The sequence below is a fragment of the Canis lupus genome, chromosome 13 (genome assembly GCF_003254725.2).
Source record: "Canis lupus dingo isolate Sandy chromosome 13, ASM325472v2, whole genome shotgun sequence".
In the NCBI taxonomy this organism is placed as follows: domain Eukaryota; kingdom Metazoa; phylum Chordata; class Mammalia; order Carnivora; family Canidae; genus Canis; species Canis lupus.
In genome coordinates, this window is record NC_064255.1 from 58,824,401 (window position 1) to 58,838,936 (window position 14,536).

At 35.7% G+C, this 14,536-nt stretch overlaps 1 protein-coding gene across 1 annotated transcript in view; it reads right to left on the minus strand.

Moving 5' to 3' along the window:
• TMPRSS11D (transmembrane serine protease 11D) overlaps positions 1-14,292 on the minus strand; it is a 51,387-nt gene extending 37,095 nt beyond the window's left edge. Inside the window, exon 1 of the mRNA XM_025435645.3 lies at positions 14,162-14,292. Coding sequence (XP_025291430.1) covers positions 14,162-14,169 — 8 coding nt within the window. The 5' untranslated portion in view covers positions 14,170-14,292. The remainder of the gene's footprint in view (positions 1-14,161) is intronic.
• Positions 14,293-14,536: the final 244 nt, after the last annotated feature.

The window sequence follows — 14,536 nt, forward strand, 5'->3', positions numbered from 1 at the left end:
GCTCCTGCCATATCCCCCTCTTAACCCCAGCCAGCCCAAATGAGACAGCCACTTCTCTATGTGATGACCCTTTGCCTAGAAAATCTTATGCCTCAACTGTGTGCTAGATTCCCATTTTGTTCTTAAGGTAATTCAACCATCTTTCTTTTCCCTCCAGGTAGATACCTTCTTCTCCCAGAGCTTCCCCTCATCCGATCTCATACCGCCCAGTGAATTTCTCTATTCTAGTCCTTATTGCACCTGCCTCTAGGCTCTAACTCATGAAGAGTAGACGTATATCTTGTCTGTCAGGACATATCCCATCCCTAGCACAACACCCATTACAGAGTCCACATCAGGAATTATTTATGAAAAAATTGATGAATAACAATGCAAAGAGGGGTTTAAAAAATTTGACTATAATTTGGAGGAACTTTATATAGGATTATATAATGTGCATTTTTGTTTTAAATACTGGCAAAATATAGACTGGAGAATAATCTCTGCCATCTAATGAGTGCTTGCCATGTACCTGGCACTGTGTTGAGTTTTTCTACATCATTTAATTTAATCCTTGTAAATAAGCTTAGTTTACAGATGTTGAAATAGAAGCTTACTTACTCAGCTAGTAAGTGATGAGCTGGAATGTGAATCCAGGTCTGTCAAGCTCAAATTGCAAATGTCCACATCAAATGGGAAGAGATTTTTCTGTTAATTATGTTGTTGTTGTTATTCATTTCTATCACTCTACCTTATTGTTGATGCAAGGAAATGGAAGGTTCAAAAATACTGCTGTAGACCTTAGGTTACAGGATATTCAAACACAAATATTTGAATATGTGTGTGTTTATGTTACATTATACATTGGAGTTATGAAGACTATGAGAAATAGTCCAAAGTAAAGGGACTTAGTTTATTTTAGTCCATTTCATTAACTCTAGATGTTTATCACTAGGCAGGAAGTAGAGACTACCTAATTCAGGATATTAACTTTTTTCAGTTGAGAAACACTGCGTTTAAACAAGGTCTTGTTTAGAAGCTCAACAATGGAAAACACATTAAATGGAATAGATTTTCTGCTTTAATTTGGGATGGGAGAAAAGGATCCCCTCCTCCTCTTTCCAGCAAATTTTCACTGATCTAGTGCAATATTTTTCTTTTTTTCTTAAGGTTTTTTCTTCTTGGTAAACTCAAGTCCAGTGTAAAAGGAAAGAGAGACACGAGGATTATTCTGATTGCATGGTGGCAGAGTCAGTGCCACAGTTTTAAGACCTCTTGAATATATTTATTTTATTAAACCATGGTGCATTCTGAAAACTCTAGGTTCATATGGAAGATTAGAATCTTATCCTTGAATCACAAACCCACACCACTTTATGTGTGTATGCCTTTGGAATGTACTATGTGACTTTCTTTTAATTTAGGGACTTATGTGCCAGTTTATTTTTAGTAGTTTTTAAATAAGTTTTTTTTTATTTTTTATTTTTTATTTTTTTAGTTTTTAAATAAGTTTAAAATCACCTTATACTTTCTGAGGATACAGAGGCTGCTCAAGTAGTCAGGGACCTGAGCTAACTTATGTAATACTTTGGTGAGAATTAAGAAAAGGCAGCTTTTCTGGGAGACAGAGACAATTATAAAAGGGTGCTCCTTGGGTTGCATGCAGCTACCCTCTGGGACAGACAACTTGGCAAGAAGCATAGGCTCCTTCCTTCTCAGCTTCCAATCTTCCCCTGAGCCATGCAATTTTGTCCATTGCACAAACTTCACAACTGTATATAGCAGACCTGAAGTGGTGTGTTGAAGTTCTGGAATCTTCTACGTATAGGAAAAGCCAATCCAGGATTCAAATTCTTCTCACAAAGTTTGCAAGTTGATATGAACAAATGACTAGTGTGTGTGTGTGTGTGTGTGTGTGCTCACACACGTGCGTGCGTGCATGCATATATGTATGTATCTAGTAGTGGAGTTGGGAGGTGATGATGTTTTATGAGATCCTGCCGTTAATGAAGTTAAGAGTGTGGACTCAATTGCTTCACAGGCTAGTTAAGCTTTTTCTTTCGTAGGATTTCATATATACTCTGGAACTCAGATTCTTCTAAATAAATCAAGGTCATAGAATGAATCCCAGGAGAGAGTGTGGCCACAAGAAGGCAAATCTACCTTTATTGCTGGGGGGAAAATTGCCTTCTCTAATGATGCTCTATTCATACTTGTCTAATTGGTCCTAAAATTGAAGGAATCGTTTTCTTATACTGAAGTCCATGGGCCTTTTCTCCATTTTATTTTATTATACTATTGAAATGTATTTCAAGATAATTTACCACAATTATTGCCTGATTTAGAAAAATTTCATTGAGTCCTAGTGATTGAGGCTGCATTAAACAACTACTAGAGAAAGAATATGATGGTCATGCTCCATCATAGTGTATCAAATCTTAATTTATTTGGACCCTGATAAGTTGAAAAATGGTTTTAGTTTTATAATATTTTCTTTGTTAATAATGTTCACTTTATGTTTCTGCAATAAATAAGGCAGAAACTGACATTTTTTGCAATTAAAAATGATTTCTTCTTTGATGAGATTTTCTTTGCTCCAATAGCAGTCATATTTTTGAAATAAAAGATTTGAGATATAAAAGATTTGTTTAGTTGACTTTAAACTTCTGAGTATCGTGTTTCGTTCTCACATTGTAAAAGATTTCTACGGGGATGTGGAGAAAGACCTGGAGTTAGGGGATTTACATTGTAGAGTTAATCTTGTGTAATTATTAGTAGAAGATGTCTAAAGATTATTGACAGAGTCAGTTAAGGACTTGGAGGCATATTCTGGTTATTGCTTTGCTACACTTAATTTATACTTGCTTTTATAAGAAAGGCCATCTTTGCTGGAACTCAACAGCTGCCCAAAGGGTAGGTTCTGGCTCCCCTAATTGAGATTATGGAGGCTTCGCAGTATGCAAATGGGCACAGTGGCATTATGGTAGATGGTGGCATCTACGAAGGTGAGCCTACCTAGATGATTTGGAAACAACAGAACAGATAGAAATATTTCTTCTCATGGTGCTGATACTTTAAATGCATTTCTGTAGAATTCATCAATCTAGAAAGTAATGGGAGCAATATTTTGTTGACTCTACCATTGTCGAAGAATATATACCTAGTGTTTCAATACCAACAGTCATGACAGAAATTCCTGAGAGAAGTTACTTATCCATCTCCTTGCTAATTAATGTTAGGGAGAGCCTAGCATGTACTCTATGTACTCTGGAGGGCACTGCTATTCAATGTGAGTATTCCTTCTGAGCTCTAGAAAGTTAGCTATCGACAGAACCATTGAACCTAGAGCAGGTTCTAAGCAATGAACAATTATTTAGTTGAAGATTTGCTTCCATGTCTGCTTTCCGCCAAACAAAATTTTTGTCCTTAACTAGATTTAGTTTTCAAGAAATTAGGTGTTTTTCTCCCGCCCTTCTCTTTTCTTTATTCTTTTCCTTGTTTTCCTTTCCTTTTGTTCTTTATTTTTGACTGAAGATGATCTGTAACCTCTATTGGCATCAACATGATTTAGCCGACTTTCTGAAAATTATAAGGAAATATTCATGACAGTATAAATATGTGATATTTTATTTTCAAAAGGCTCTTTGGGAAATGAGTACCTGAGATTTTTAAATTTAAGCATATCTGCTGGGATGATTTTGATGATGGTGGCACAACTCCATAATATGCTAGTAACCACTGGATTGTACCCTTAAACAAGTGAGCTTTATGGTATAGAATTACATCTCAAAAAACTGTTAAAAATTAAAGTCATTTTTATTTTTATTTATTTATTTTTAAGATTTTATTTATTTATTTCTAAGAGACACAGAGAGAGAGGTAGAGACATAGGCAGAGGGAGAAGCAGGCTCACTGTGGTGAGCCTGATGTGGACTCAATCCCAGGACCCCAGGATCATGACCTAAGCCAAAAGCAGATGCTCAACCACTGAGCACCCAGGTGCCCTTAAAGTCATTTTTAAATGATTGTTATCTTCCTCCAGTAACACAATTATCAAGCTGTCAGTGAATAATTGACAGTGAGGGTAGGCTTGAACTCCCAGAAGCAGCAAAGGACTCAATAACCCATTCAATTCAAGTTTCAATCCCAGTGCCATGCAATTCTCAGTGAGGTACTGGGATCCAGTGGTGTAATATTGTTGATAGCAAGCAATTGGTTTCAAATAATAGTTAAAGCCTCAGAGTTTTGAAATGTTTACTTCTTACACAATTCAGAGCAGATAATTCTAGCATAACATTGCTCTTACTGACTTGCATTTTCTTATATTTTGGGGTGGAGTTACAAGTAGTGCATGGGGAATTGCTTATAAGCCTGGTTAGATACATGGGAGTGTGTCACACATATTATTGTCATGTGTCAGGGTGGGGAAGAAAGGCTGGTAAGCCTCAGAAGTAAGCTTATATTTAAATTCAAGCTGTGAAATGATAAAACCCATTTGTTCTTTACATATTCTCCAATTCTCCTGTTTCTTCCTTCCCACATGTGCCATGACCTGACTTGACAGCAATGTTTCCCAAGCTTAGTTGAGCACAGAAGTATTTATTCCTGAAATACCTTACATTTTGAGGAATACAATGTTCCCAGAATGCATATAAGAAAATGCTGCTCTGTGAGTTCTAACTTGCCCAAAGCCTTAAGTGTTTCTGCAGGAGAGGCATGGGAACTATTGCACACCCAGCTTAGAGGGCATGCTTATTCATATCTAAATATACAAGGATGCTTCTTGCTTACCTCTCTCCCCATTTTGGATACGTGAGAAATGACTGTTTAGCTGTTAAGTTTAATTGTAGTTGTTTAGTGCATTGTCAAAATTACTGACCCTAACATGGAACTAGATACATATTTCTTTCTACAGAAAATAAATGAGTAAAGGATTTAGGGGCCCTTACATCCAGTTCAATCTGACTTGATTTTTAATGGGAAACTGACAGTGTCAGGATATTTCATTATTTCTACAAAGTGAGTCCCACTGAGGCGAAGAATTTGGTACATCACACTCTAAAGAAGCACAAGGCAGCATTTTTGGCCCTAAATGTGTTTGATATGATTATTATATATAGACCCAAATACAAAAAAAAAAATCTAAAGATTGCCAGGAAACCATCCTGCTTAATTTGTATAGAAGGATATATGCCACGTTTTGCTTGGGGAGGGGAGCAGGGAGGCAGGGAAGGAGATACTGTGAATGACAGGGTAGAAGAAAGAAAAAAGAAAAGTATTTTTAAATGCATAGGTTAAGGAAGTAAAAATATACTAGTGAAGGGTCTAAAGCAAAAAAGACATTTCAGTACAATCTGGATGGCATAGGTTAATGGGCTGGATAGAATCTACCCAAGAATTTCCTGGAATGCTTCTCTCAGGAGAGGGTTATTATCTGTAACTCAGAGGGGATGAGTGGAGAATGGAATCAGAGCCCCACATCTATTCATTATAGTTAGTTATATTTTATTATATCTAGTACATGATAATTGTTCTCATGGAAAAAAAGGTGACTTCTAGTGAATCATGGAGAAAAACCGAGATTAGGTGTTTCAAATGCTCTTGAGTAATATTTAGTTACATCAATATGTTTTTTAAAACATCTAGTACTTAACCTCTTCTGAATTTAATTCTAGAGGCTCCCTGCCCACATTGTCTACAGAAGCAGAAGAAAGAATTGATACTCTCAGTATCATTTTCCCAGGATGGTTTTGTGTCATAATGAAATGAACAGTGATACTAATATTTTTGAGGCCTACACAATAAAATATGTTCCTCAGAGCTTAGGAAAAATGCAGACACATCACTTATCTTGGGAAGTAGTACGTATAGCGGTGGGTAAAAAACACTGTTGAAGTGGTTAGAAAAACTGCTTGACGTGAGGCAAATCACTTCTCTGGACTCCAGTTTTCTCATTTGTCATTATACAAAGAATCAGTGAGTTTTCTTGTCACCTTCCCACTATTCTTTCTTCCTTTAAAAAGATGGCTCCTTCTCATTTCCATGAGCACTTTATTGGTACATGTTCTCACTTTTACTGCCCGCTCTATTTTTGCAAACACTGTATTTTTTAAGAAAGTCTGCTTACAAAGTCCTTATCTCCCTCCCTTTCCCCCTCACCCCTCCTCCCTAGTAGCCTGTAAGCTCCATGAGTGGCAGCAGTTGAGAGCGTAGACACTGAAGCTCTACTAACTGGGTTCTAATCCATGTCTGCTATTTACTTTGTGAAACTGGGAAGTCACTTAACTTCTTGATTTCCTGACCTGCAAAATGAAGGTACCAGTAGTATCTACTTCCAGATTTTTGTGAGGACGAATGAATTAAACATTTGTTAACAGAACTAGAATTATGTCTGGTGCTTGGCCCTGTGTCAGTGCTTGGTCAATCGAATAAAGGAGGGCAGGCACTTCTGGTGATTAGTTCTCCATTGTATCTCCCAAAGTTTTTAAGTGGGGCTCTATAGGGGAGGATGGATTTGATGATGGAAGTGAGGCCCTGTCGACTCTGTAAACATGGCTCCTGTCATGGGCATGAAGAGATACACACATAGGGATTCTTTTCTGTCTCTTGAACTGGGTTTCTTCTATTTTTATATAAATCTTCTATGAAACACCAGTCCTGTCCATAATCTGTATTTTTAGTTACTACACAAGTAATATAGAAAGATAATATAGTACAATCGTGATAATCATGACTTTTTGTAATCAGACATGCCTAAGTGACCCATTGGCAAGTGATAAAACCCCTCTGAGCCTTAGTTTCCTAATTCATAAAATAAGGATTATCACATGCCTCAGAGTGTTGTGAGATTAAATGGGATGCTATTTGTAAAGTGCTTTAGAACTCTGACATGTGTTCAATAAATGGTAAATTTACATTCCTCTTTTAGGTATAACCTAGCTTTAGCTGCAAATAATATAATTTTTTATAAATGGCATTTCTCAAGAGTGATAACATCCTATAGAATCACAGAATGTTAGCAATAGAAGAGAGCTTCAGGAAGAACCACTCTGACTTCCCATTATGCAGAAGGATACACTGATCTGCAGAGAGATTAGATGATGCTATGGGGAGGCCTGTTGACTTTTTTGCCTGATATATATTTTTTAAAACCCAGGACATGGTGGGCACTCTATTAACAGTATTTATTAAATATATGTTAGAGAAATCAATAGTAACTGATTACTTATAATACCATTCTGCTAAGAACTGGGGAGATCTTAAAAATGGCCAAAATGTGCCTTGCCTTAAAGCATTCCTGTCTTTCTGGGGGAGGATAAGATGTCTGTTAGCAACGTTTTCCACAGCTGACCAATTCTTTTTTTTTTTTTTTTTATTGAAATACTGTCTTTTTTTTTTTTTTTTAATTTCCATGATTCCACATTCTTTCTATCCTTCTTATTCCCTTTTATATGTCTTTTGCTGGTTGCTTCCCCTCTATTTAATCTTAAGTTTCTGATGTTGCTTCATGCTCTGTCTGGGTGTTCTCTTTTCTCTCTAGCTGATCTCATTCAATTAGTTTCAATTACCATCTAAACCAACTGTTCTCAAGTTCTTGTGTGCATAAGAATCAATAGAGAAGCTTGGAAAAACAGATTCTTGCATCCAACATCCAGGCAGACTGTTTCAGTAGATCTGGTCTTGCTACTCAGAAACCTTCATTTAAAAAAAAAAATATTTATGTATTTTAGAGAGGGGGGGGAAGTACTCACATAAGAGGGAGGGGCAGAGGGAGAGGGAGAGAGAATCTGAAGCAGATTCCCCGCTGAGTGCAGAGCCCAATGTGGGGCTCCAAGCCAGGCTTGACGCAGGGCTCAGCCTCATGACCCAAGATCTTGATCTGAGCTGAAACAAAGAGTTGGACGCTCAACCAACTGCATCACCCAGGTGCCTCAGAAACCTTCATTTTTAAATAAGTATTTTAGGGGATTGAGATGGAGATTATATACTCTGAAACATACACTCCGGAAAACACTGATCTACACATGATTTTAAAGCCACAATACCAATTACATCTTTCACATATTACCACTTGATATTTAGAACTCAACATTTCTAAAGCTGAATTGATTGTCTGCTCCCTCCTAACACTCACAAAGTCTTTCTGTGCCATCAAATAGACCCATTGTCGGCATTTTCTTTTTCAGTAAATGACACCAACATCCATATAGTTACTCCTGTGGAAAAACTGAAAGTCCTATTCACCACCTCTCTCACCTCTTATATCCAATCAAGCACCAAGTCTCATCCTTTCTATTTATGTCTGTCTTCAGTTTTATTGCCATTCCCACCACTTTTGTCCATGCCATCTTCATCCCTCTCCTGAAATAATGAACTAGCCTTCAACTGGTCTTTCTTCATCAATCTTCTTTCCCCAATGATTATCCTTTATAGACAACCAGAATGATCTGGGAAAAATCCTAATATAATAATGTCTCTGCCCTCATTGTATTTTTTAAAAAGATTTTATTCATTCATTTATGAGAGAGGCAGAGACATAAGCAGAGGAAAAAGCAGGCTCCCTAATTGGGAGCCCAATTAGGGATTCAATCCCTGGACCTTGGGATCATGACTTGAGCCAAAGGCAGATGCTCGACCACTGAGCCACCTAGGTGCCCCTGCCCTCATCAAATTTTTAACAGTTTTACATTTCTCTCATGATATAATCCCAACTCCTTAATATGGCATTTGAAGACCAGTATGATCTGTTTCTTGCCTGCATCATCTTATTAAACAAATCAAAATGAAATCACATATTTTCATATGAATCACTGATAGGGTTTTGTCTAGGAAGGTTGTGATTTTCATCAAAGACTATCTTTTGCTCTCCTGAGATTTCCATAGACTAAATGTGTTCAATGACAGTTGTTTCCTTCCATTCATCTTAATTAGTAAAAGCCACCCTCTCAAACTTTTTTTCATAGTATTACCACAGCTATAACTAGATAGATCCTTGCTTATTTAAATGTTTTAGTGCTAGTCTTCCCAATAAACAATATGGGATCAGGGTTAAGGACTATGTGTTCTGTTTTTTATGTCTAGCGCACTACACAGCTACTCTCAGGTATTATGCCCTCAAAAAAGCATATATTTTTTAATGGATGAATAATGAATGAATGAATGAATGAATGATCATGAGTACTCATAGTACTTATAAGGAATACTAAAATATAAAAGTATAAATAAAGTGTTTATGTATATAAGATTCAAAATGGCTTATTTTGCCACATTGAATTAAAAGTTGCTTTAAAGCAAGAGCACTTTGGGTTTACCAATGAATAATTGAGGACTTGAGGGAACACTGCTTGTCCTTGGATACCATCAGCTTATATAGTATTAAAAACCTTGGAACCAGTTGGAATCACACAGAAGCTAAGTGTAGCTACAGAAGAGAAATTGTACCTCAAATTACTCAGAATTTGGGGACTAGAAAAATGAAAAAAATCCAGTAACAGAAACTCAGAAAGTTTGACAAGTGGGCTAGGATAAAAATTAAGAACAATGGTGTCTGAGGAGCTTTGTGAATATTGTATTTCAAGGAGGGAATGATCTGCTCTGGAGTAGTTAATTAACAATGAGTGCTGAGGTCTTACTATTGGATTTTGCAATGCAGACAATCACTGATGATCTGAAAAGAGCTATTTCAGTGCTGTAGGGATGAGAACCTTTTTTGAAGTGAGATAAGAGGGAATGGGTTAAAGCTAAACAGGTGCACACTCTATGACCCAGAAAATCCATTTTCAGGAGAAACTCTAGCATGTTTGTGCCATGAGATCCATTTGAGAATGTTCAGAGCTGCAGTGTTTGTAATGGCAAAGGACCAGAAGAGCAGCTATGTAAGTTTGAGTATATTCTTAAAATGGAACATCATATAGTTGTGTGAATGAACAAATTATTACTATGTGTTTTATGAAACGTAATTTTGATTCCATTTATATTAATTTTACATATAGGTAGAACCAAATGATTTGGTATTTGGGGTTCTGTCTATGAACAGTAAAAGTGTAAAGAAAATCAAGGACATTTAGATAACATGTCAGATTACAGATTGGGCAAGATCGGAGAGGGCAGTTAGCAGACAGGATGTTAACTGGTGATGCTATTTTTCTTAATGATGACTACTTTGGGATTAATTTTTAAAATTAGTCTTGATGTGATACATTTCCCAATAAAAAGTATAAAAAGTGAAGGGACTGACTAGGGTAGGAAAATTGAAACAGAGGCAATGGGTCTAGAGAAACGTTTGGAAGAGTTTTGCTATTGAGGGGAGGAAATGAGAAATAAGGCAGTAGCTGGAAGGGGGCTGTAGGTCAAAGAAGAAGGTTTTTGCTTTGTTTTATTGTTTAACTGGATATAGTGTGGTATGTCTTTATGCTGATGGTAATTTTTTAGCAGAGAAGCAAACTGTTTTAATTCACTCTTTGCAATATTGAACTCAGGCGATTATCCTGGCTAAGAAGTAAGATTGGCAGAATAAAAATTTGTCTAGGTTAGAAAAAATATGTTCAATGGCTCTTTTTAATATACTTCCTTGAAGCTTGAGCTCACATATTCTTTTATTAATCACTAAGACACTTGTTCATAAGTCTGGCAAATGGATACTCTAAATGTTCAATAGAATCTGCCATTTTCTTTCTGCTGAGTTAGTCGTTAGTGTATAAACTTTTCAAAAGTTAGTTTTATTTTCAATCATTTTAGATAGCTACCCAGTGAATGGTTTTATTAGGACGGTGCTTCTATTTTACATATTATAAGCATATGCTGTATTTAGGCTTAAAGCATACTCTGAAAAACTGAGATTATGGCAAGTTTTCTTTGCTCAAGAGAATGAGATCCTTCAAGTTGGAGCAATACCTTTTAAGGAATTGGATTGAATATCTTTAACTTTCCTTACAATAGTGGATGTTGATTTTTATCCTCATGACTTATTCTAGAGGTTTCAACCATAGTCATGTTAGGGGTTTAAGCATCATAAAAATCAGGTAAGTAACAAATTTTGGAGGATTAGAAAAAAAATTCTGGCTCAATATGGCAACTGTGTTAGCATGCAGCCTGAGGTGTTTGTGGGCAGAACTTGAACTTTAAATCCACAATTTTGGGGCTCTGTGACTGTAAAGATAAGGCCCATTTGTCTAATTGCTATTAAGAGATACATTCTTTGCCTAATGCTTTGCAATTTTAAGCATGGTTTTTGAAAGTTAACATAGCAATTCATAAAGCAGGATTAAAGCAAAAGGCAGAGTTTGAAATGTATTTTTGACAGCTATGGCTTTTTTTCCCTACTTTTGTCTCATGTTGTTTTGGGTTGGTAGAAGGCAAGCCACCTGATTGGCTTTGGCATGTCCGTTTAGTCAGTTAATCATATCACAAGCACAGACAAAAGGGAAGAAAATGGAAATAAGATTTGTTATGGTCTGAGGCATTCTGCTAAGACTTGTCTCTTCCTGAGCTGAGATATGCTCCCTACCTTAAGTCTTTCCTTAAACTGCATTCTGAATTCCAGCCTACAAATCTTTATCTTGTTTTTCAAACCTCATTTCATACTTTCATACTGTAATCTGGTGGACATACGCACACCTTATGTAGACTTGACAAAGTCTGGAATACACAGAGATTTGAAGTGAATAACAATTATATCATGATAATGTAGCTGTCCAGGTTCCTGAGCCCTGTGATAGGATTTCCTTCTTTGGAGAGGTGTAAAAAAGGTGGGTAACCTTTAGGAAAGGACAACCTGGAAGGGCCTGGGGCTTTAATTTATATATAAAAGTAAGCAAACTGTCCAAGAGCATCTATTTTCCATCTGGAGATCTACCAAAAATTACCTCGAATCACCTAAAAAATATATTATACACTTTTATTTTCCTCCCCTTATCCAATTTGGATGCTTTCTCAGAGCATATGGAGGAATTGGAAAATCATGGAGGTTGAGATTTAAGTTGGAGATAGCATAGCATACCTTTATGCTGATAGGAATATTCCAGCAGAGAAGGAAACTCTATGATTTAATTTATTGCTTGTAATATTAAACTGGCTTTGCAGTAAAACTATCAGACTGCAAATTTGTCTAATTTTAATTCCCCAGTCCACTTGAATATGCTTTCTGCTTTCTACTGAAAAGTCTGCTCTTTATTCAGGTTGGTGGATGGCATAGTTTTCTAGCCATGGATCCTCAAATTGGTGGATGAGGATCCGTAAGTTATTTTCCAGATTTCATCAATTTGACATGGTAACCCTGATGATCTCATTTTGGTAAAAACAAACCAACCCATGAAATTAATTGGGAATTACATAAATTTTAGGTTAAAAAAGGAACAATGAATTGGTTTTTAATAGATGTAGGCTATTAAGGGGATAAAATATCTCGGACTGTGATCTGTAGAAATCAAGGTTTCAAAGAGTCTTTTGTAATCAGAAAATTTGGTTCTGATTGAGTGTCATTTAATGTAAGGGTAAATCAATTTAGGAATTAGATACAGTCAAGGCATTCTGAAATTGTATATCTCTTTCATTTATTTGCATTGTTTATCTTTCTTTATTATCCCTTGAATGATATTTTGATGTACATTTAGCTGCTTTTAAGGGTCAATTTTTGAAAAATCAGAGAAACTTCTTTACGGAATTAAAAATGTTTCAGCAAAATGCATTTCAGACTGTATTGTGATTATCAAGACAATATTACATTGTTATAGAAATTTTAAAATAATGGAAAAAATATAATTCATAAGCTTGCCACCTTATTCCTTTTTTAAGATTTATTTATTTATTTTAGAGAAAGAGGGTGGGGGAAGGGGCAGAGGGAGAGAAAATTCTGAAGCAGACTCCTCGCTGAGCATGAAGCCCAACACAGGGCTCCTCTTGGGACTTGACATGGGGCTTGTCACTGGGGCTTGATCTAAGGACCCTGAGATCATGACCTGAGCTGAAATCAAGAGCCAGCTGCTCAACTGACTAAGCCACCCAGGTGCCCCAAGCTTACCACTGTAATCCAACAAATATGATTAGTGTTTTATATACTTCATTAGACTTTCTCAGATGTATACTTTCTGAAGTGATAGTCAATAAATAAATACAATTCTGTGATTTTTTTTGTATAAAGTGAGGACAGGTATAGTATATAACAAATTCATAGGCTTTAACCTCTTTTAATGAATTCATCATATCCGTTATGGAATATGAAATTATTTTATTTATATTACTGTTAATTCTTAATTATTTCTTGTTAGAAACTTAGATGGCTACCCATTTTTCACTTGTGTATTTATTTATATTCAAATGCGAATAACTGTATACATATTTTACTAAAATAATTTAAATTTTGATTGAGTTTTCTAAAGTTTGGTAGATTTAAAGTAAACTGAGCTACACAACATAGCTAATGCATTGCTTATGCTTTTATCACCTTTTTAAAATGGCTTATATCATATTTTTCTGTGTTCACGGAAAAACAAAATGAACAATATGTTCACTCATAGATGCACATACAAACACATCAAATTATATCATGACTGAGATTGCACCGACAGTAGATGATACCACAATTTGTTGCCTTTTTTGTGTGTGCATGTATATAAAAATCAGTATTCATTAACTAAAAGGAAAACTAAACAAATACTATTTTTTCTTACATATTAATAAAAATTTACTCAAAAATAGTGATATGGCAGGTATATGAAAAGTAGACAAATGTTATCTTATTTTCTTCAAGAGGACTTCAGGTTTCATTGTGTATTTCAAGCTAGTAATAATACAGAAGTCAAAATACAGAATCCTGGAAAAATTCTAGAACAACAGAGGATTTTTTTTACTGATTACATTTTTTTAAATCTACACATCACTCTTCGCACAGTTAAGCATGAGAGAACAAAAACACTTCCTTAAAGTTATAACCCTCAACTGTATTATTTACTCATTTTGTAAGAATAATCAGTCACACAGCAAGCACCTTATTTAAACAATATCAAACATATTATCTAAACAATCAAATGTATTCTCTAAACAATATAAGTTTCAGTGAAGGCTCTGGAAAAGTAACAAGAAGATTGCTAGACACAGCCAAATTTCTTCAGCTTCTGTGTATTTTTCACATGCCCTAAGTGAATCATAAAATTTCTAAAACTACAGAGACAAAAACAGGACTTACCTATACATTTTGATCCTGAATAATGAAGAGATCCTTTCTGCTGCCTATCTAACTTCTCTGAGATTTCTACACAAATGAATGACTCTCATGTATTATGTGTGATCTATGAAGGAGCTGAAGACAAAGGAGGAAATCCCACATAATTAAAATCTAACTTGTTAAACAAGTCTGAAGGAATCAACTTGAACCAATAGTATGACTTGCGGGATGAAATCAGAAACAGGTGACTTCACAAATCAGTAAAAACTTTATTTATTCTGGTAAATTGTGACAAAACATGATAGCAGGTGATAACTATTTTGAGAAAGCTTGCAACTACTCCACGTGAATTTTTAATTCAAGAGGATATGACAACCTCTTACCTGTGTGGTGTTG